Source organism: Macrotis lagotis, chromosome 1 (assembly GCF_037893015.1).
Source record: "Macrotis lagotis isolate mMagLag1 chromosome 1, bilby.v1.9.chrom.fasta, whole genome shotgun sequence".
NCBI classification, from domain to species: domain Eukaryota; kingdom Metazoa; phylum Chordata; class Mammalia; order Peramelemorphia; family Peramelidae; genus Macrotis; species Macrotis lagotis.
In genome coordinates, this window is record NC_133658.1 from 498370720 (window position 1) to 498393949 (window position 23230).

Below are 23230 nucleotides of genomic sequence, written 5' to 3' on the forward strand. Positions count from 1 at the left end.
CTCAGGGAAGGGGGCTTCCAAGGATCAGTGAGGGTTCATTTATCAGTGAAGAAATCACAGGGATCTCTCTTGACTCAGGAGGGTAAAAAAAGGCATAAATTTTAATACACAGATTACTGCAAAAAGTTTTAACTAATTCACAGAAAAAAGAGTGAGTTTTTAAGAAGACAGTAAAGTTTAAGCAAAGAAGAAAAAGCTACAGACTGGGTTGGTGAGACCCTCAAGGACAGTTAAGAAGGGGGGGAAAGGGGAGGGAAGAAGAAAAGGAATAGAGTTGCAAATAGCAGCCAGGCTAATTAGTTAAGATTATCTGAATTCAAGAGTTCAGAGAGGGTAAGCAGAACTTTTATGGGAAGTGTAGCCCACCTCCTGGGCAGCAAGGTGGCACCAGGAGGGACTAAGGAGTGGCTTAATGCATTTCATAAGATTGTATTCTTGTGCATATCTAGAGTAGCTAAAATTTATAGATTAAATTATTAAATTAAAGTTAAGAATTTATAACATCTTAACTAGATGCATCAGCTTTGACTGGGAGTTAGAGTATTTGTTAACACAAGGCAGTCTCAAGAAATTTATGATAGATATATATATATATATACCTAAGACAGCCTGGTGAGATAACTTGGAGACATTAGATAGGATTATATAACAGACAAGTATGGAGAAGATTTACCTGTATAAAAGATTAGCTGTTTTAACAGTCTCTGTTTGCTTGTATATTCCTTGCTTAGGGGTTTACTTGTAAGGGAAAAGAAAAGAATTATAAAATGTCTGAATTACAATTTTTGGTCTCTAATACAGAAAGGAAAAAAAATAGATTACTCTAGTTCTCTCTGCCCAAAGATCCTCTGCTCCATTTTTAGTAGGCTCCCTCGGTTGTAAACAGAACAAAGGCTTGCCTTCTTAATCCTGTCAAGAGCCCCTACAGCTATTTCTCTTTCTTTGAAGGTATAAAACCCTAAAACTGTAAACCTTAAAATATAGGGTTAAAATAAAATGATAGAAAATATAGGTTAGACAAGAAATTTTATTTTATGAGATTTACCATTAACCTATAGATGAAGGCACCCCAAACTGAGAGAAAGGGTATCTAAAAACAAAGGATAGAGGAAATCATTAACCTCCTTGGTGGCTTCACAATGAAGGTTGCACAATCTTAAATTGCCCTCATAGATTATCATTCTTATAAGATACCATCTGATAAATTGTTATCTCTTCCTGAACTTTAAGCATCATGAGGACAGGATAAGTCTTCCAGCATTCTGATCATTGTCTTCCTGAGTTTGTAATTAACAGGTCTTATCTAGTGGCAAAGGTAGATGAGACATAAAGGCTGCTGTGTACTGTTAAATCAACCTTTTCATCAGGAATATAGTTGTGAAATTATTATTATTATTATTATTAATTATTATTATTGCAGTTTGTCAAAGTTCCCTAGGGTAAGTGATAAGACACTTCTTTTACTAGAATGTCTGATATTCTGAGTTCTCTTGGCCTCATACTAGATGTACCCCACTCTCCATCCTGGGTTGTGGGGCCATATTTTTCTTTGATTGGATAAGCCAGAGGTGACATTTCAGATACCACTCTCTGACAGTCAAAACTATTTAAACCCAGTGTAAGGTTCCATTTGTGAGGGGAGTGGGTTGGCTCTCTAGAACAGGACACGTACATACACACACACACACACACATGAGAAGTCACAGACTTGGAGAAATATCATTAAATGTGTCTGTTAATCTAATTCTGTTTTGCTCTTTCTTAAGGCCAAAACTCTGGTAATATTTGTACCTGATCAGGGTAAATTTGGGGTTTAACATTTGTCCCTGATTAGGACAGACTCTGGAAATATTAACATATATTTATTTCCAATAAGTCAAAACTCAGTGAGAACCCTTCCTCAACAGTTTTAAAATTTCATTTTTGGGACCCCTTTCCAAAAAATAATTTTTCTCATTCCCTTTATCCATTTTCTCTTTCTGTTTATTCTCAATACTCATTCTCTGATCCAGGATCCCTATAATGGTCGGTCTGTCTCTCTCTCTCTCTCTCTCTCTCTCTCTCTCTCTTTTCTGTATTCTTCAAACAATTAAACCTTCCAAAGTATTCATCCTAGACTCTAGTATTTTCTGCTACTGTCTCATAGTGCTTACCCCATAGGTTCCTCTTTTTCATAGAGCTTCATTTTCAAAGCAATGCAATTATTTTACATGTCAGAGTACACAGCCTATATTCCAGATTCTGCAGCCCACCAGGAATCTATCTAATCTCTCACTGACCTTTTCTTTTTAAATATTTGCTTGGACATCTCCTCCCAGTATCTATTATTTCAGTTCCTCTAGGGACTGAAATTTAGGCTCCTCTATATTTCAGTTCCCTCTAGGGTGCAAACTCCACCTGCCATCCTAAGACAAGTATTTTTCAAGCACTAAATACTTAGCCATCTTGCTTAATCCAGATTTAAGGAAAAAACTGGAGACAATTTACTTTTTGTCCTGCAGTTTTCATTTTTATTTTTATTAACAAAGTTCTGGACAAATAGACTTTTAAAAAGCCCATTGTGTTTTAAATGGAATTACTTGACTAAACTTTCAACTCTAGCCATTCTAGTTTTCTTTGAATTGCCAGTAATAGTCTCAACCCAAGCCTCTGTGGTTCATTGTTCAGATTTTTATAGTTTAGAATGAGTGTATATAGCATTGTTTTCTATTCTGGCCAGAACCCCTCCCAGATTGATATCTTTGTAATGTTAAAATAAGCCATCTTTTGTCTCAACTCTTACCTAGCCCCTTTATTTTTGGATGGACTTGGCATCAGATAAATTAAGACCTGGAAAGTCACAGATTGCATCCTGAGCCATCATCAGTATTCCTTGACCTTTGTCTTGCCACTAGACTTAGATGACTCTGGAGGAGTGAGTGAAACCAAGGACTCTGAGCACAACTCTATCTCAATTATTTGAAATTCACATACAAGTCAAGACATCATCCTCATGATGTTACTGGTCTTTGAGAACAAAAAATGAACAACAACTATAAGGAGCAGTCATCAATGGAACCCCCTCCTCACCCACTCCTATGTAGGCTATTTTTCCCTTATGCAGGTCACCTTCCCTTGATAGTTAGCCCTTTATTTGACCTTGGCAAAAATTTGACTCATTCTTTTCTATCCCCCTATTTCTCTCCTTTACTATTATACCTTCCCATTTTGTAATGTATTCCCATACATACACACAAAAAAGCATTGATTCATCTATAGATCAGTAGTCATCAGGTTCTATCCATAATACCCTATGTCTTCTTATTCATTGTAACTTCTACCAGATTTCTGCCTTCTCTCCTTGTTTACATTGAATAAGAAGTCTCACTGGTCCCTGTTGTCACTCTTGCTATTATTGTCTTTGCCACATTTATTTGCTTATCCTACATTATTATTCTTTGGGGTGTTCAAAAGGCAAATGATCTCCTCAGTTCTGTTTTTCCTTTCTAAAAATGTTCAAGCTTTTTAATTATTTCTTTTTAAAGTTCATATTTTGTCTTATGATCAGATTTGTAGGATAGATCATCAAATTTTGGGGTGGGTGGTGATTTTTTTAGTTTTGTGGGTGTTTTTTAAACTTTTAAATTTTGAGTGTCCTAGATAGACCATGGAGACAATAGAAGTTGCTTTAACTTTGGTGCATAATTTCTACTTTGAAGCAGTTAGAGAGGTTGTGGGGATTGAAGAAAATGCCTAGTCTGTCATTTTGGTGCTCATGTTGATGCAGGGAGTTATGGACATAGGAGATGCTGTGATTAGAAACAAATTTTGTGAAAGGAAAAATATTGTCTGTGCCTATCTGGGGACCTCCCTATTGTTCAAAGTTACCACTGCTGTTAAATGTGAATTTATCAAGATGCAAACAGTCTTAGCACCTTCCCCTTCCTCCAGCTTCCAGTTTCCAGTCTACCTGAACTTGGCCATTGATGAGTCAAACTTGTGCTGGCATGACAGAAATGACATTTTGGATTTAGAGGTCACACACCTTAGGACAGGAAAGACCAGCACAGAGCTTACATCCAGGAGAATACCTGGAGCTAGGTGGTAGACCACTCCTCACTTGCCTTCTTCCAACTTACTACAGAAGTGCATTTAAATCTATGGAAAGAGAAGTTGGCTCTCTCTCTCTCTCTCTCTCTCTCTCTCTCTCTCTCTCTCTCTCTCTCTCCTTCATACTACCTTCACTCTCTCTTCTTAAAGTAGTGCCACGTACTCCTGGCCTAGGCACTGGAGAACTAAGAGCTCTCTGCCATGTAGTAGGACTAAGCCAGCCCTATGGCTCTCTCTCTCTCTTTTTCCCTTCACATTCAACTCATCCAGGTCTCCTGGCTATTTTCCTTTTCACTTTCTTTTCCCTCAGACATCTGTCCTGGTCCCTTGCTATTTAACCTGTCCTCAAGCTACTTAATCTTCAGGAGAAAAGCTTTTAATCTGTAAATTCTGCAGGCTTGTACAATAAATCCTGAGCAGTTTTAAAAATTCCAGGGTTCACTTTCAAGGCCTCTCAATCTTAAATTGATGACACCAATCCTCTGGCAACAATATGACCTGGAACCTACTGATTCTTAAATAATCTCTCCTTGAACTGGTTTCTAGATTAGTTGATTTAAAAAAGAGATGTTTCTTCTATTTTTCATTATTTTAAACTTGTTTCAATATTTATTTCTGCTTTAGGAAGTCATTAATTTCTGTTTGGGTTATTAGAAATTTTTGAGGAATCTTTTTTTTAATTTATTTTTTATTAAAGATATTATTTGAGTTTTACATTTCCCCCCATCCTACTTCCCTCCCCCTCCCCCCCACAGAATGCACTCTGTCAGTCTTTACTTTGTTTCCATGTTGTACCTTGATCCAAATTGGGTGTGATGAAAGAGAAATCATATCCTTAAAGAGAAGTCTAAGAGGTAACAAGATCAGACAATAAGCTATCTGGTTTTTTTTTTCTAAATTAAAGGGAATAGTCCTTGTACTTTGTTCAAACTCCACAGCTCCTTATCTGGATACAGATGGTACTCTCCTTTGCAGACAGTCCAAAATTGTTCCTGATTGTTGCACTGATGGAATGAGCAAGTCCTTCAAGCTTGAACATTACTCCCATGTTGCTGTTAGGGTATACAGTGTTTTTCTGGTTCTGCTCATCTCACTCAGCATCAGTTCATGCAAATCCCTCCAGGTTTCCCTGAATTCCCATCCCTCCTAGTTTCTAATAGAACAATAGTGTTCCATGAAATACATATACCACAGTTTGCTAAGCCATTCCCCAATTGAAGGACATTTACTGGATTTCCAATTCTTTGCCACCACAAACAGGGCTGCTATAAATATTCTTGTACAAGTAATGTTTTTACCCTTTTTCCTCATCTCTTCAGGGTATAGACCCAGTAGTGGTATTGCTGGGTCAAAGGGTATGCACATTTTTGTTGCCCTTTGGGCATAGTTCCAAATAGCTGTCCAGAAGGGTTGGATGAGTTCACAGCTCCACCAACAGTGTAATAGTGTCCCAGATCTCCCACATCCATTCCAACAATCATCATCATCCTTCCTGGTCATACTGGCCAATCTGAGAGGTGTGAGGTGGTACCTCAGGGAAGCTTTAATTTTCATTTCTCTAATAATTAATGATTTAGAGCATTTTTTCATATGGCTATGGATTACTTTGATCTCCTCATCTGTAAATTGCCTTTGCATATCCTTTGACCATTTGTCAATTGGGGAATGGCTTTTTGTTTTAAAAATATGACTCAGTTCTCTGTATATTTTAGAAATGAGTCCTTTGTCAGAATCATTAGTTGTAAAGATCTTTTCCCAATTTACCACATTTCTTTTGATCTTGGTTACATTGGTTTTATCTGTGCAAAAGCTTTTTAGTTTAATGTAATTGAAATCATCTAATTGGTTTTTGGTGATGTTCTCCAACTCTTCCTTAGTCATAAACTGTTCCCCTTTCCATAGATCTGACAGGTAGACTAGTCCTTGATCTTCTAATTTGCTTATAGTATTTTTTTATGTCTATGTCCTGTAACCATTTGGATCTTATCTTGGTAAATAAAGGGTGTGAGGTGTTGGTCTAATCTAAGTTTCTTCCATACTAATTTCCAATTTTCCCATCAATTTTTATCAAAGAGGGAGTTTTTATCCCAATGGCCAGACCCTGGGTATTTTTGAGGAATCTATTTTCTATTTTAAACTATTCTTTCCTAGTTCTTTCCTCCTGAGTTTTAATTCCAATTAAAAAAAAACTACCTCTTCCCCAATTTCTTCTAGATACTCATGTAATCCTTAAGGAAACTCTATATTTTACTTGGAATCTTTTCTTATAGTTTTGGCTATGTCTCTATTTCTGGTCTGTTTCTTCTCTTTATATCCTTAATGTTAGTTCTTGAATTGGGGCTTTGTGCTAGTGCCATGATCAGCAGATCCTTTTATACATTTTAGCCCTTCTTGATCTTCAATTTGGTCATCTGAGCTCCCAAACTGATCTGACACTCTATGCTTTTAGGTTTAGTTTCTCTTGGGTTTTGATGGTTTTTACATGCTGGTTCTTCAAAATCATCTGTCATATTTCAGGAGAAATTGCAACATGCCTCAGAGCCCCAGTGCCTGGAGCATTCCTCCTATCTGAGTGATGGTCAGAATGATTTCTGCTATTTCTAATCAAATCATTCTGTAATTGTTTTTGTGGGAACCTTCTTTTTTTGTTTCTGAGCATTGAATGCTACAGGTATCTCTGATTATGCTGGGAGGCTTATACCTTGTTTGCATAGATATTTTTTCTGGCAGATTTACTTTTCTATTGCCTATGGTTTTCAGATAACTTCTAGAGTTGATAAAGTCCCTGCAGTTTCTCATTATATTTCTTGTTCATGATTTCATCTAATGCTATTTTTAGTTGTGTTTTCTTCTGGAGTAAATGTAGGCAAGCTGGGTTGCCTGCCTCTTTTCTTAATTGAAAGTTCTTTAGTCTGTTTGTTAATAGGAAACACACAACTGGGGCTCAATGATTAGATTCAAAAATGCAGTTACCTTCCAAGGATTCAATCAAGAAGTCAGTTAAAATAAGTCAAAGCAGAGTGTTCACCTATTGTAAGAGGGAATATTAAGAAAATTAGGATTTGAGGAAAATTCCCCAAAAGTAGGAATATCTGGGCCTTAAGGAAGAGTAGAAAACCAAATTTGATTAAAAACACATTTATTGATAAATCCCTAAATTGCAACTTTCTGTGTGGAGAAGTCTGGACTGAGGGTGAAAACTCCCAAAGATGGGCATTTACCCTTGATTTAAATATCACTATCCATTGAGATACCTGATCCAAAATGTGACTTCTAGCTCATTCAACCAAAGAAGGGTATAGCCCCAGAAGTAGTAGGCTGGTGTGTGGACACAGTGTGGAAGAGGAGAAGAGAGGAGGAGGAAAGAAGGTGGGGAGTGGGGTGGAGAGAAGATATTCCTATAAGGACTCTTTGAGGGTCCATCGATGACTTTAGAAGGCAAGTCTTTTGTGAGCAATCATTAAGTATACTTTTCAAATCTTAATTGGCTTAATTATCAGGGTACTCACCTGGACTTCTCCCACTCCTCTCTGTTCCCTAATTTGATCAAAAGGGGGTTTATATGAAATAGGGGGAATTTCCTATGACTTTTTCCCAAAAATATGTTTAAAACTCATTCAACTTTGACATTGTATTTCCTTTCCTAGAAGCAATTTTATCCTGTAAGTACCAAAAGAAAACATCACCTTCAAGACTAGAATGGAAGAAACTTGGATCCAGTGTCTCCTTTGTCTATTATCAGCAAGCTTTTCAAGGTAAGAAGGTATAGACTCATGGGTCATTGGGAGGACAAATGATGAAACTCTATATATACTACATAAATTTTTCAACTGACAAATGGAAGAGGTCACAGCTAGAGAGAAATTTCTAGGAGGCTCTGAAAATCATGGTCAAAAACACATGATATGCAAAAATAAAATGAATCATTTGTATCTGTAAAACTCCATTTTTTATTCGAGTTCATAAATGCACCAAAAATATCATTTTCAACTGATTTAGCAGCTCTGTGACTCACAAAGAGATGGAAAAAGAATATATTTTTTTAGTAGGGAAACAGTCTTTCAGCAATAATCATTCTGTTCCTTATTACCACATGAAATCATCTGCATTAGTGGCAATAGCCAAGGTTTAAAATAAAAAGTACATATTCCATGAGGATAATATTAGCATCTAAAAACCTAGTAATCCTGTGAGGATTAAGGAAGATATTTGTAAAATACTTTGTAAATCTTTAAGAGCTATGGAAATGTTGGTTGTTCTTGATAGGGAAGAACAAGTGGACATTATATTCTGCTGCTCCACCTTTTCAATTTCCTGAGACTATGCTTAGAAAGGATAAAGTCCTTTAAAATTTTCACCTGAGAACCAATATTGAAGGTCTTTAAGAGCCTAGGGTCACAATGAGCACCTAGATGGTGTAGTGGATAGAGCACAGTCCCTAGAGTCAGAAGGATATGAGTTCAAATTCAGTCTCAAACACTTAATACTTACTTAACCATGTGACCCTGGGCAAGTCACTTAACCCCATTGCCTTGCAAAATCCCAAGGAAAAAAAAGAACCTAGGGTCACTCATGTGATATAATGATGCATTAGAGAATGTCTTTAATGGTGATATTTTTAAAAGATTCGTAAAAATGAAAGATGGTAGAGTAAGAAGAAGCAATGAAGCCTAGCTTCCCACTAATTCTTTTTCACAGCAATATAGAAATTACACCACATAGAATTCTGATCAGGACAAAGAGTTTTTTTAAGCTCGGGACTTCTTAGAAAGAAGTCTGAGGATACTAAGAACAAAATCTGATCAGGAACACATATGGAACAGTTCAAGCCTCTGTAACTGAGAGTCCAGAGAGGGCATGAGAGCAGAGAATCTTCAGATTAGAGATCCAGAGGTTGTCAATAAGGTTGGCCCTAGCTGTGTACTGAGCAAAGAACAATTCTGGAAATGTAGTTGTGTGGCTCTGATCCAAGAATAGAGTTGTGAGTAAATTCAGAGCTTTAACCCAGTGTATGAGCCTGTAGTGAAATAACCAGGGCATGAGATTAGGGGGAAAATTATAAAATTCAAAAAAAAAAAAGAAATTTAAAAAAAAAAGAAATAACCAGGGCATCAGTCCCAGACCAAGGAGTCTTTCTGAAACAGGTCAATGGGGACTGAATTCAATAGTGGTCTGCTGAAATTTCCTATCAGGAACTATCAGAAAAAGCAATAAACAATCCTCACATGAGATTATAACTGCTTTAAAAGCACTGAAAACCTATACATCCTCAGCTTGGTTTTGAAAGGAACAAATGAACACAAGCAAAGAAAATTGTGTCAGACATTCCCTCAGAAGGTGCAGAGTCAATGTTAACATAAAATCAAAAATGAACTAGAAGAATGGGTCAATCAATACAAAAAGAATCCCCCCATAAAAGCTATTTAGACTACAGGGAAGATCAAGGTGCAAATATTGAAATGAATACTCAAAAAACATCTGGAAACAAAATCTCATAGAAAAATGAAGTTCAACAAGAATTGTTTGAAGAGTTAAAACAAGTGGAGTTTTTAGAAAAGGAGCTTTAAATAGAAAGGTTATAAAACCAATAAAAATGAGAGTTGTAGAAGAAAAACTTGGAAAAGAAGTGAAAATTAGGGAAGAAAGATATGAAAAGAGAATTAACAGCATGTGAAAAGAGACACAAAACATTAATGAAGAAAATAATGTCATGAAAATTAGAATTAAGGAAGTGGGGGCCAACATGGTAAAGGCCAGAATTTTCTGAACTTGTTAAACATTCCCCTCTAAACAACTTTTAAAAAATAGCTCAAATAAATTTTTGGAGCAACGGAACCAACAAAAGAGGGAGACATTTTTCCATCCTGTTTGTGGTGGCAAAGAATTGGAAATTGAGTAAATGTTCGTCAATTGGGGAATGACTGTACAAATTGCCATATATGTACATTATGGTGCACTATTGTTCTATTAGAAACCAGGAAGGTATTGGAATTTAGAGAAGTCTGGAAGGATTTGCATAAACTGATGCTGAGTGAGATGAGCAGAACCAGAACAACACTTGTACATCATAACAGTAACATGGGGTTTTTAGGTTTTTTCCAAGGCAATAGGGTTAAGTGACTTGCCCCAGGTCACACAGCTAGGTAATTAGTAAGTGTCTGAGGCCGGACTTGAACTCAGGGGTCATGTCCTCCTGACTCCAGTGCTCTACTCATTGTACCACATAGCTACCCTGATGATCAATCTTAGCAGACTTGCTTATTTCATCAGTACAACAATTTGGGACAATTTGGGGGTATCTGCAATGGAGAATACCATATATATCCAGAGAAAAAATTGTGGAGTATGAACAAAGACCAATTACCTCTAATATTTTTTTAAAAAGTTATCTTATTGTGTAATTTTGCTATCTCTCGTACTTTATTTTTTCCTTAAGGATTTGATTTCTCTCTCAACACATACAATTTGGTTCAATATATAACATGGAAACAATGTAAAGATTATCAGACTGCCTTCTATGGGGGTGGGGGGAGAGAATCAAGATTTGAGGGTGATTTGTAAAATTCAAATTAAATAAATTTTTAAAAAGAAAATAAAAGAATTGACTTTAAAGGGGCAACTAGGTGATGCAGTGGAAAGAACACTGGCCATGGAGTCAGGAGGACCTGAGTTCTAATCCAGCCTGAGATATATTTAATACTTACTTAACTGTGTGATCTTTGGCAAGTCATTTAACCACATGGCCTGGCAAAAGCAAAGCAAAATAAAACAAACAAACAAAAAAAGAACTGGCCTTAAAAAGGTAAATTTTCCAAATAGAAAAGAGATTAAAAAAACTCACTAAGGAAAATAATTCCTTAAAAATTTGAATTGGGGAACTGGAAAGTAATGATGTCATTAAAATTCAAGAATCAATAAAAGTCAAAAGTATGAAAAAATAGGAAAAATGTGAAATATCTCATTGTTAAAATAACCACATGGAAATAGACTGTAAAAAAGATAATTCAAGAATTATTGGAATGAAAAAGAGCCTAGACCTCATATTTCAAAAATTTACAAAGGAAGATTTTATATCCAAATGTCAGAAATAGAAAGAATATACCTCCTGAAAGAGATCCCAAAATGAAAACTCCTTGGAATATTATAGCCAAACTCCAGAGCATCCAAGTTAGGGAGAAAATATTGCAAGTATCCAGAAAGAAATAGTTTAAATATCATGGAGTTCCAGTCAGGGTCACAAAACATTTTTCAGCTTCGTTAAAACTGGGCGGGGCAGGCAAGGGAAGGAGTTGGAATATGATATTCCAGAGGGCAAAGGAGCAAGAATTATAACCAAGAAAAATCTGGCCAGCAAAAGTGAGGGTAATCTTTCAGGGAAGAAAGTTAATATTTAATGAAATATTGAATTTCCAAGAATTCCTGAATAAAAGACCAGACCTGAATGAAAAAATTGCCATTGAGACAGAAGATAAAATTGTAGCACAAAAAGATACCCATGAAAGAGTTAATCATAGGAGATTCATTGTAATTCCATTGTTTATATTTACTCCAACTGCTAACATTTCCAAATGTGAAGATATGATACATGTAACACATAAGAACTTCATTATTATTAGGATGGTTAAAAAGAGTCTGCACAGACAGAGGGGACAGGTATGAGTCCATTATATTATCTTCCCCCCAAAAAAAGAATGTAGAGTTGAAAAAGATGTGCTGGGAGAAGAAGAAAGCTCAAAATGAGTACATAGTTTAGAAATAACATTATAAACAAATGATAGGATCAAGGAAGAAATTACCTGAAAGGTTATGGTTAGGGGAAGAGCTCAAAGAAGAGATAGAAAGATTCACAGGAAGTAAAATTGGAAATTTTGATTATGTAAAATTGAAAAGTTTTATAGATGCAAAACCAATGTAGCCAAAATTAAAAGTTGCAGGAAATTGGGGCAAAGGGGAAATCTTTACAATAATTTTCTCTGATAAAGGTATTATTTCTATGATATGTGGAGAATGGGATAAAATCTGTAAGAAAAAGTCATTCTTCATTGGGCAAAATATATAAAAAAGATAGTTTTCAGAAGAAAGAAAAGCTATCAATAGTCATATGAGGGGGCAGCTAGGTGGCATGGTGGATAGAGTACTGACCCTGGAGTCAGGAGAACCTGAGTTCAAATCCAACCTGAGATACACTTAATACTTACTTAGCTGTGTGATCTTCAAGAAGTCATTTGACCCCATTGTCTTGCAGTCATATAAAAAATTCCCTAAATCAAAGATAGAGAAATTAAAATGAAAACATCTCTGAGATATCTTATACTCATCAGATTGGTTAATTTGTCAACAAAAGGAAATGACAAATGCTCAGGGAGAAATATATTCTTTAATACAGTGGTAGTAGATCTATGAGTTAATCCACCCACTCAGAAAAACAATTTGAAATTATGAGAAAGCTATTAAACTATCTATATTCTTTTATTCATTGATATTGCTACTAGGTTTTTGTCCACAAAGAGGTCAAAGAAAAAGAAAAAGAACCCCTATGTATAAAAATACTGAAGGCAGCTCTTGAACTGAGGAATGTCTGAACAAGGCATATAGTTATGATGGAACGTTATTGTGCTACAAGAAATGATGAACAGAATGATTTTAGAAAAACCTGATAAACTATATATGAATTGATGCAATGTGAAATGAGCAGAACCAGGAGAATATTATATGTCTTAGCTACTCTGAAAAATATTATCTACCTCCAAGGATAGAACTGATAAACTCTGAGTGAAGGAAAAACTGAAAACATACTTTTTTTTTTACTTTTTTTAAGCTTTCTAGGGTTTTTATGTGTGACTGTATGTTTTATTTTCCAAAATGATAATATGGAAATGTGTTTTATATGACTTCACATGTATAATCAATATTATATTGCTTGCCTTCTCAAGCAATAGGGGAGAGTTGGGAGGAAGGGAGAGAATTTGAAACTCAAATTTTACATTGTAATTGGGATTATTTAATGAAATAAATTAAAATATAATTTTAAAACAAATTATGCTATATGATATAACATATACTATTATTAAGAAATTATAAGAAGTATGGTTTCAGAAAAACTTGGGAAGATTTGTACAAACTGATATGGAAAGTGAAGTAAGCAGAACCAAGAAAATAGTATATATAATAATAACAATATTGTAACGAAAATAAACTTTGAAAGACTTTGTAATTCTAATTAACATAATATCACAATTCCAAAATAACTCATGATAAAACATGTTATCCACCACCTGATAGAAAGCTGATGGATTCAGAGTGCAGATTTTAGCATATCTCCTCTCCTCTTTTTTCCTCTCCTTTTCTTACCTTTTTTTTTTTGGACGTGTGGAGGAATGAGGGAATTTATTTTATATAACTATATAGTTTATGGGTTTTATTTTTCTTGCTTTCTTAATCAATAGAGGAGGAGGAAGAAGAAGAGAAAGGGAGGGAATTTGAAATTAAAAATAAAATAAAATTGAATTTTAAAAGATTAATTAAAAGTATTTAGCTTTTCTTATCTCACTTTTTTGAAAAGTACAAGTATTAAAACAGTATATTTATTATTTAATTTTAACTATCTTTCTTCTATTTCTTTGAGAATAATATATTTCCTTTCTGTTTAAAGGTGATTTTAAGGATCGAGCTGAGATGCTCAATTTCAGCATCAGAATTAAAAATGTGACTAGAAAGGATGCTGGACAGTATCGCTGTGAAGTTAGTGTACCTTCTGACCAAGGCCAAAACCTTGAAGAGGATATCATTACTTTGGAAGTATTAGGTAAAGAATGATTTTTTTTTATCTAGTAGTATTTTACTATATGAGCATGAATTCTCTCCTATGAATACTCTTTAACAAATTTTTGGGGGAGGGAAAGGAGGAAAAATTGTAAAATTCAAAACCTTACAAAAAAATTGATAGAAAATACTATTGTATATAATTGGAAAATATATAAAATATTTATATTTTTTTAAAAAAAGAAATTTTTATAATCATTTCAGTTCTTTATCCTCCATTCCTATGTAAAATATTATGGAAGGCCAAATAATAGTAAGTTAAATAAAGAAGCAGCTATCAATTATAAGACAGTACAAAAATTCTTAATCTAGGGTCCATGAACTTGGATATGTGTGTATTATTTTGACCAAAGCAGAGCTGCATTTCCTAGTCTTAAATTTAGTTGCCTGAGACACTTAGCAAAAATGTAACTAATTTAGAGGCCTATCTAGTCTAGGTGGATCTTTACCTGGGTTTTTCTTTGAGTTTGAAATTGGTTTTAAATTTTAGCTAAGGCATATTGCTTACTTAGTCTGTAATTCCTAGGTTCCAGATTAGACCTGAACATCTCAACCCAATATAGCTTCTAAAGGAGCTAGGACCAACCCTAAACTGATCTTTATCTTTTTGTTTGTGTGTGTGTGTATATATATATATATATATATATATATATATATATATATATATATATATATATATGTATGTATGTATGTATATATGCTTATAACATTTTGATAATTATTTTTCAATTTAATTCACTTCCTACACTTGAATAAATTATTCTGAGAAAGGATCAGTAGGCTTAATTAGCTAGCCAAAGGTTTCTAAGATGCAAATAAATCCAAGAACATTTGCTTAGAGGCCCAGAAAGATAATGTGTCCTAGATCACTCAAGAGTTTGCGGAAGAGCTGGGATTAGTGTCAATCCTTTGATTCAGTCCAGTACTTTTTCCATCATTCTGCTTCTACAGAGTGGATGAAATATACCCATCTCTTCCAATAATGTGACACAATTAAAATGCAAGGGTGATAAAGCACATTCCAAGAGTTTCACTGTGATGTAGTTGACAAGATTATATTTCAGAGTTCTAGTAAGGTCATTTAAATATGACCTTAGCAAATCAGATTCTTCATTGGTTAAAATGAGAGTGCTTGATTAAATGATATCCATATTGTTCTTTAATGCTCTAATATCATATGACTCTCCTGTTTGTTTTTATTAGGATTGGTGAACTCTCAGTGAAAGACTAGATCCCAGGATAAATCCCACCTTTAGTACTTATTAACTGAAATCATTGAAGCTTCCTATTCAATTTCCATATCTATAAAATGAGAATTATAATGAATAGCACCTACTTCACAGTTGTTATGAGAGTCAAATGAGATAATATATGTAAAGAGTTTTTCAGACCTTAGATATTATATAAATGCTATTTTCATTACTGTTATGTCGACCAATGCAGAGCTGCATTTCCTAGTCTTAGATTTAGTTGCCTGAGACACTTAGCAAATATGTAACTAATTTAGAGGCCTATCTAGTCTAGGTGGATCTTTACCTGGGTTTTTATTTGAGTTTGAAATTGGTTTTAAATTTTAGCTAAGGCATATTGCTTACTTAGTCTGTAATCCCTAGGTTCCAGATTAGACCTGAACATCTCAACCCAATATAGCTTCTAAAGGAGCTAGGACCAACCCTAAACTGATCTTTATCTTTTTGTTTGGATAATGATAATAACAATAAGTAACTCATACTTGTATAGTTCTTTACAGTTTACAAAGTATAAAACTCTACTAAAGTGAGAGTATAAAACTATTAGATGGAGAAAATATCTTGGAAAACAAAAGAATGTGTTACAAATATGTATATTTTTTCCTGGCAATCAAAATGTGTTTTCATCATATAAAATCAATACTTCATGTCATCTGTTGTCTAGTGGCACCTGGTGTTCCGGTATGTGAAGTCCCCAGCTCAGCTCTGAGTGGAACTGTAGTAGAACTAAGATGTCAAGATAAAGAAGGTTTTCCAGCTCCTGAGTACACTTGGTTCAAGAATGGTGTTCATTTATTAGAAAATCCCAAAAGTGGTCACAAAATTAGCAACATTTCTTACACAATGAATAGAAAAACTGGAATTCTGGTAAGATTATTTTATTGACATAAACTAGTAGAAATGCTTATGAGTATAAAGCTATTAATTATTAAGTACTAGTCATTTGTGTAGCTTAATGCATAGAAAACTTGGAGTCAGGAAGCTACAAGTTCAAGTCTTATCCTTTGACACATAATAACTGTGTGTCCATAATAAGCATGTTAATTTTGCACCTAGGAAACTTGCTTAAAACTTAATTGCAGGGGCAGTTAGCTGGCCCAGTGAGTAGAGCAAAGACCTGAGTTCAAATTTAGCCTCGAACACTTGAAACTTACTAGCTATATGACCTTGGGCAAGTCATTTAACTCCATTGCTTGCAAAAAAAAAAAGACATAAAGATTTAGCTGCAGAGGCATTGCCAACTTTCCTTAGTGGAGAAATTTTCCACACCATTTCACATGTCCAGCTCTATTCTTATCCTCATCACATACCTAAAAAATAAATGAATGTTAAATATGCTAAAGCTAAATTATGGAGGAAAAAAAAAGATAGTCTGTTTCCTAGACTAAAATGCAACAAGAGGTTAGTACAGAGATAGACCAAAATGAGCAAAAATTATTGCAGAGGCCTCCTGTGGTAGGGAGAAAGACAGGAATAGAAAGCTAAGCATAGGGGCAGCAAGGTGACATAGTGGATAGAGCACCATTCCTGGAGTCAAGAGGACCTGAGTTCAAATGTGACTTCACTCTTAATCACCTAGCTGTGTGATCTTGGGCAAGTCACTTAATTCTATTTCCTTGCAAAAAAAAGAAAAAAGAAAGCTAAACATAGGATAAACTGGGGTAGGGAACACAAATTCTTATGGTAAGAATTTCAAGGGAGCGAGTAGCAAGCTTCTTCTGCCATACAGACTCCTTTATTAGACACCTAGCAAATACATGAATTTTCTCAGATATTCTGATAATTCACTGACCAAGCAATGGATAGCACAAAGTACTTGTCCTTTTTTATTATCAGTGCTGGTAATCTCTTATACAGATTATGCAGATTTGTCTATGATATATGATTGCTCTGCTTTTGAAGTACATATGGGAGTTGACCATTATAAGAATAAATTTTATGGGGATCTCTAAGTGATTTAAAAATTATAATAATAATTTGTTATCTTTTTGATTTCCACATTTGTGACATTTTCTGATAAGTCAGAAGGAAGTTCAATTTTTTACATGGCATTATTAATTCTTAACTGTTCACAGAATATGAATATTTAAAAAACATTATTGTTTTAAAACTCAAAAGCAAAAATGCTAAATCCCTTTAAAAATTCAGTCTTTTCACAAAATTTATATTTGTAATTGGAAACTATATTTTAGACCCTTAATATGTTATAGGCTAAACAAAAAGAAACTCCTTCCTGAAACCTTGTCCTCTCAAGAGTCAGCAGGGACAGTCACCAGGTTCAACAGTTCTTTTGCTGATATTTGTGGGAGAAGAAAAAACTGCTATCACACCTTGTTATTTTTACTTTTTTGATTTATTTTTTCTGAAAGCAAGTGATAAAAATCTATAAATATATTTTCCATGAATAGCTTCTGTCCTTGAAAGATCTTATGATGTCAAAAGAATGCCCCAAAGATAAATTCATTATATAATTACATAATAGAGGATAGCTAGATGGTGTAGTAGATAGAGCACAAGGTCTGAAGTCAGGAAGACATGAATTCAAATCCAGCCTCAAACATTCAATAGCTTTGTGTCCTTGGGCAAGTTACTTTACCCTGTTTTCTTCAATTTCCTCATCTATAAAATTAAATGGAAAAGGGAATGGCAAATCACTCTACTATCTTTACCATGACTATTCCAAAGGAGGTCCAAAGAGTTGGGAGTGACTGAGAAAACTGAACAACAACAACAAAATAAATGATACGGCAACAGAGGCAATGTATGTTTTGTAATGCTTGTTGTTTTATTCTAATTTTTACTGTAAGAGAAGTTATTAATCAACAATTATGGGAAAGATCCAGAAATGTGCTATTTTCTTGTCTGAAAACATTACAAACATCTGCCAACAATTTAACCTTCCTGGACCATCTTACCTTAGTAAATTCCCAACCATTGAGTTCTACTAAATTTTGGATGGAGATAAATTATTTGATTAAGTTGCCAAGGATAATTTGAAGGTAAATAGCATGATCAAGTCAGGTCCCCCAGCCCCCCATTAGAATAGGTTCACCTCATTATAATATTCATTTTCTCTCATTACTTATTAACCAGTTAGAATCAATTGCCACCCTCAGTTGTACCCACACTTGTAAGGGCATATAAGAGTTGACTGAATTCCATGAGGGATCTTTGGCATTCGACAGTTTCACTGATCTATTTTATTAATAATATGCTAAATTCATGAAATGATTAATTACTGTGAAATTATGTTTCTTTTAGTTTTTAAATTTCACAATTGTCAATGGCCATGAGTTTATGATGACTATTCTGGAAGTAGATTGATTATTTTGAAATAAACCAAGGCAACCGTTCTTTATTTTCTTTTTCTTTTCTATTAGGAAATACATCAGAAAAAGAAGGATATGATAGAAGGGGAAAAAAGAGATAGCAAGCAGAAATAATTTAAGATACTAGAAATAAAAGACAAAAATGAAACATCCTGCCCTCAAGGACTTAAAATCTAATGGGGGAAAGTACTTATTAAATATAAGGGAAGAAAGGAGAAAATGAAGGAGGGGAGAAACTCTCCTGAGTCCCAAAATATAATCACAATAAGATTTAATGAATTAACAAGATGTCAATAACTTTTTTGTCTTTTTACAAAGTACAAACAATTTCTCAGAGACAAAAGGAAGCAATTGTCATTGGACAGCAGAAAAAAAAGTTAGGTTGTGCAGAGCATCAAATTCCAAACAGAAGCATTTATATTTGATCCTAGAGGCAACAGAGATCTATTGGAACTTATTGAGTAAAGAAGCAATGTGCTTTGGAGAATCACTTTGAGAAGAAATCATTTGTCAGATCTATGGTCAGGTTTATGACTAAAAAAGAAATAGGTTCACAAGAGATAAGATGGATACGTTTTTTGCAAAATTACAAAATTACAAAGTTTTTTGCAGAAACTATGCAGCTAAAATTAGAAGAGGAAACAAGAAATTGGAAAGTTTTCAACATGTTTCTTTGAAAAAAGGCCTCATTTCTATTTTTCCCCTAACCTGGTGTCAATGAATGATTTAAAATTTATTTTTTTGATTATTTGTTTTTAAATTTTTTTTCTTTTTAAAATTTGAATTCCAGGTTCTCTATCTTTCTCCCACACCTTTCCTACCCACTGAAAAGGCAAACAATAAAATAACTATATATGTGAAATCATGCAAAATATATTTCCATATTAGCCATAGTGTAAAAAGGAAAATTAAAAATATGAAAGCAAGAATTATACTTCAGTTTCCACAAAGATTTCATAAGTTCTCTCTCTGGAAGTAGATGGAATTTTTTCATAATAAATCCTTTGGAACTGTCTCAAATTGCTGTATTGATCAGAATAGCCAAATCATTCACAATTGTTCTCATTGGAATCTTACTGTGCACTACTGTGCATAATGATGCCCTAGTTCTCACTTTACTTTGCTCTATTAGTTCATAGAGATGCTGTCATGTTTTGTTTTGTTTTGTTTTCCTGAAACCAACTTCCTAAAGCACAACAGTACACCATTATAATCTTATGCCACAGTTTATTCAGTCATTCCCCAATTGAAAAGCATCCACTCAATCTCCAATTATTTTGCCACTACAAAAAATATCTGCTATAAATATTTTTGTATACATAGATCCTTTTCCTTTTTCTTTGATCTTTTTTGGTGTACAGACCTAATGGAGATATTGCAAGATGAAACATTTTGGGCATAATTCCAGAAAGATTGATCCAGTACACTACTCCACCAACAGGCCATTAATATACTTATTTTCCCTCATCCCTTATAGTATTTTTAATTTCTGATAGGTATGAGGGGGTACCTCAGAGTTGTTTAATTTGCCTTTCTCTAATCAACAGTAATGTAAACATTTTTTCATATGACTAGAGATACCTGTGATTTCTTTTTCAGAAAACTGCCTGTTTATATCCTTTGACAATTTATCAATTGGGGAATGGCTCGTATTATATAAACTGTCACTCAATTCTCTATATATTTGAGAAGCAAGGCCTTTATCAGAGAAAGTTGCTGTAAAATTTTTCTTCCAGTTTTTTTGAATTCCTTCTAATCTTGGTTGCATTAGTTGAGTTTATACAACACCTTTTTTAATTTAATATAATCAAAATTATCCATTTTTACATTCTATAATGCTATCTCGTATTTAGTCAAAAGTTATTTTCCCCTATTCATAGATCTAACAGATAAAAATAGTTTTATACTTTTTAAAAAAATTTTAAATGTCAAATTCCTTTTCTCCATCTGGCTACTCCCCCTACCCACCAAGAAGGTCAGCAAAATGATATTCATTATACATAAGGAATCATACAAAACACACACACACACACACACACACACACACACACACATCTCCTTATTAGCCATGTCATAAAAAAGCAAGAAAAATAAAATGAGGCTATTATATTATAATTTGTATTCAGAATTCATCAATTCTATCTCTGAAGATGGACAACATTTTTTATCATGAGTTCTTCAGAATTGTCTTGGATATCATATTGATAAGATTACCTAAGTCTTTGACAGTCAATAAACAATATATAATATTGCTATTACTGTGTGCAATGATCTCCTGATTCAGCTCATTTTACTTTGTTTATATAGGTCTTCCTAGGTTTTTCTGAAATCATCCTACTCATCATTTCTCAGAGCATTCCAATAGTGTTCCATCACAGTCACATATCATAACTTGTACAGTCATTCCTCTTTTGTGTCTTAGTCTTTCCTGTCATCAAATGTAACTTTTTAAGAATCAAATTCTTTTTTGTTATTGTTTGTTTATTCTTCCAACTTATTTCTTGACTTTGAACTTATTGTTAAATTTGGACTCTGGCTGCTGGAAGTGAAAATACACTTCCAAAACTTCAGTTTTTTTCATGTTCCTATGTCCAGAGCTAGTTGACCAAAAAAGAAATTGACAAATACTAAATGGGAAATGAGAAAACCAAAATTTAAATGCATTGTTGGTAGAATTGTAAACTGGTTCAAACATTCTAGAAAGTTTTTTTGGAACTATAACCAAAAGCCATTAAACTTTGACCCAATATTACAACTACATCACATCTATGCTTTCTATACTTTAAAAGAAATCAAAGAAAGAGGAGGGAATGACTAAGTGGCACAGTGGATAGAGCATCAGCCCTGGAGTTAGGAGTACCTGAGTTCAAATCCGACCTCAGGCATTTAATAATTACCTGTGTGGCCTTGGGCAAGCCACTTAACCCCATTTGCCTTGCAAAAACCTAAAAAAAAGAGGAAAAGGACCCTCATATGCAAACATATTAATAGCAAGCAACTCTTTATGTGATGACAAACAGAGGAGTTACTTATCTATTAGGGCATAACAGAATAAATTATCAAAAATGAAGATGAATTACTACTGTGTATATGAAATGATCAAGGGGATGATTTCAGAGAAACTTCAAAAGTTTGTAGGAACTGATGCAAAGTGAAGTAAGCAGAACCAGGAGAATAATTGATATAATTTACAACCAATATTGTGAAGACAAACATCTTTGAAAACTATAACTGATCAACATGATGCCAAAACCATATTTCCAAAGAACTTATGATGAAAAATACATTTAACCAACCAGAGTGAGAGCTGATGACTCAGAGTGTATATTGATGCATGTTTTCTTTTCTTCTGGATTTATTTTTTGGGGGAACATGACAAATATGAAAATTTTTTAACTTTACATACTTGGAATGAGCTTTGCTTTTCTTTATGTGTGAGGGACAGAAGCAAGGAGAAAGAATTCACAACTAAAAAATGTAAAATTGAATTTAATAAAAAATAAGAAAGAAAAAAGGAAAGAAATTGCTTTATGTTTTGTCAAGAACAGACTGCTATGGAGAGATAATTGTGTCAGAGAGAGATCAATTGAGAATCTATTGTAATAGTCTAACTAAGGAATTATAAGGGCTATAAATTAGAGTGCTGGGTGGTTGTATTAGTTGAGAGAAGACATGTGAAAGATGTTTGAGAGGGTACTATAAGAGTTGGTGAGGAGAGAAACAATGACCTAATCTAAAGATGTAGAATGAGAAAGAATCAATTAGGGAGGAATAAAAAGAACAGCTTTACTATTATGTGGCTCCCACTGAGATTAAACAACAAGATGTTAACTGTAGGTCTCCACTCTCTCTTCTTCAATTGCAGCCAAAAAAATTTCCCAGTTAAGGCTTCTGGGAAATCCATCTTAAAATTGTTATTCAAAATCTCTGTTTACCATTTGCTCTTTTTCTTTCAGTATTGTTTCATTATGATAAGAAGAAGTGATAAAAACATTGAATTAGATTTACTGGGTGCTTAAAGAATTTTCTGGCAGAAAATTTGGCACTAATTTCCTTAATTCTAAACAATGACAATTTTTTTCTCCTCCAGATAATATACAAACTCATTGTCAGATAATAGAGAGCCTAATTACTAGCCAGGGATTTCTTGGATACATTGACCATTTATCCAGTATCACTAGCAGAAAATTGTAGAGCTTCTTCACCTGATAACTTATTAGCTTGTGTGAAATTCTGGTTGAGTTTTAAACTGGAAATAATAGCACAAAAATGTCATATAATTTGATAAAGAAAAAAAATTTCTGCTATGTAATGGTTAAGACAACTCAAAAAAGTTGGGTTTTGTACAGTAAAATCTACTTAATAAGTTCACCACTTAATGAAAATAACTTTTTTCCCTCCATTAATAGCAATTCAACAGTATTTCAAAACTTGATACTGGAGAGTACTTCTGTGAAGCTCGCAATTCAGTTGGACATCACAAGTGTCCTGGGAAACAAATGCAAGTTGGTAAGCAAAAAAATATTAGCTTAAGGGAAAAATGAGTATGTGTCTATGTTGGTGTTGTATTACTGAAGGATTTGGCATTCATAGAATAAGCATATAGTAGAGTTGATATTTAGGCAAAATTGACTTTAGAGTTGTTGAGATTTAAGTTATGCTCTTTCATCTTTGGCATAGAAAATAGTAATAACACATTTTATTTTTTATGATGGAACTCTGAAAGTCGTCTTAAAATTT

The 23230-nt window shown here is 33.9% G+C and overlaps 1 protein-coding gene across 7 annotated transcripts in view; it reads left to right on the forward strand.

Annotated features, from left to right (window-relative positions):
• The window catches only part of JAM2 (junctional adhesion molecule 2), a 127324-nt gene that overhangs the window by 55330 nt on the left and 48764 nt on the right, over positions 1 to 23230 (forward strand). For all 7 annotated transcript variants that reach the window (XM_074213926.1, XM_074213929.1, XM_074213928.1 and 4 more), the window contains exons 3-6: positions 7737 to 7844; positions 13742 to 13894; positions 15826 to 16028; positions 22900 to 22999. In XM_074213926.1, coding sequence (XP_074070027.1) covers positions 7737 to 7844; positions 13742 to 13894; positions 15826 to 16028; positions 22900 to 22999 — 564 coding nt within the window. The remainder of the gene's footprint in view (positions 1 to 7736; positions 7845 to 13741; positions 13895 to 15825; positions 16029 to 22899; positions 23000 to 23230) is intronic.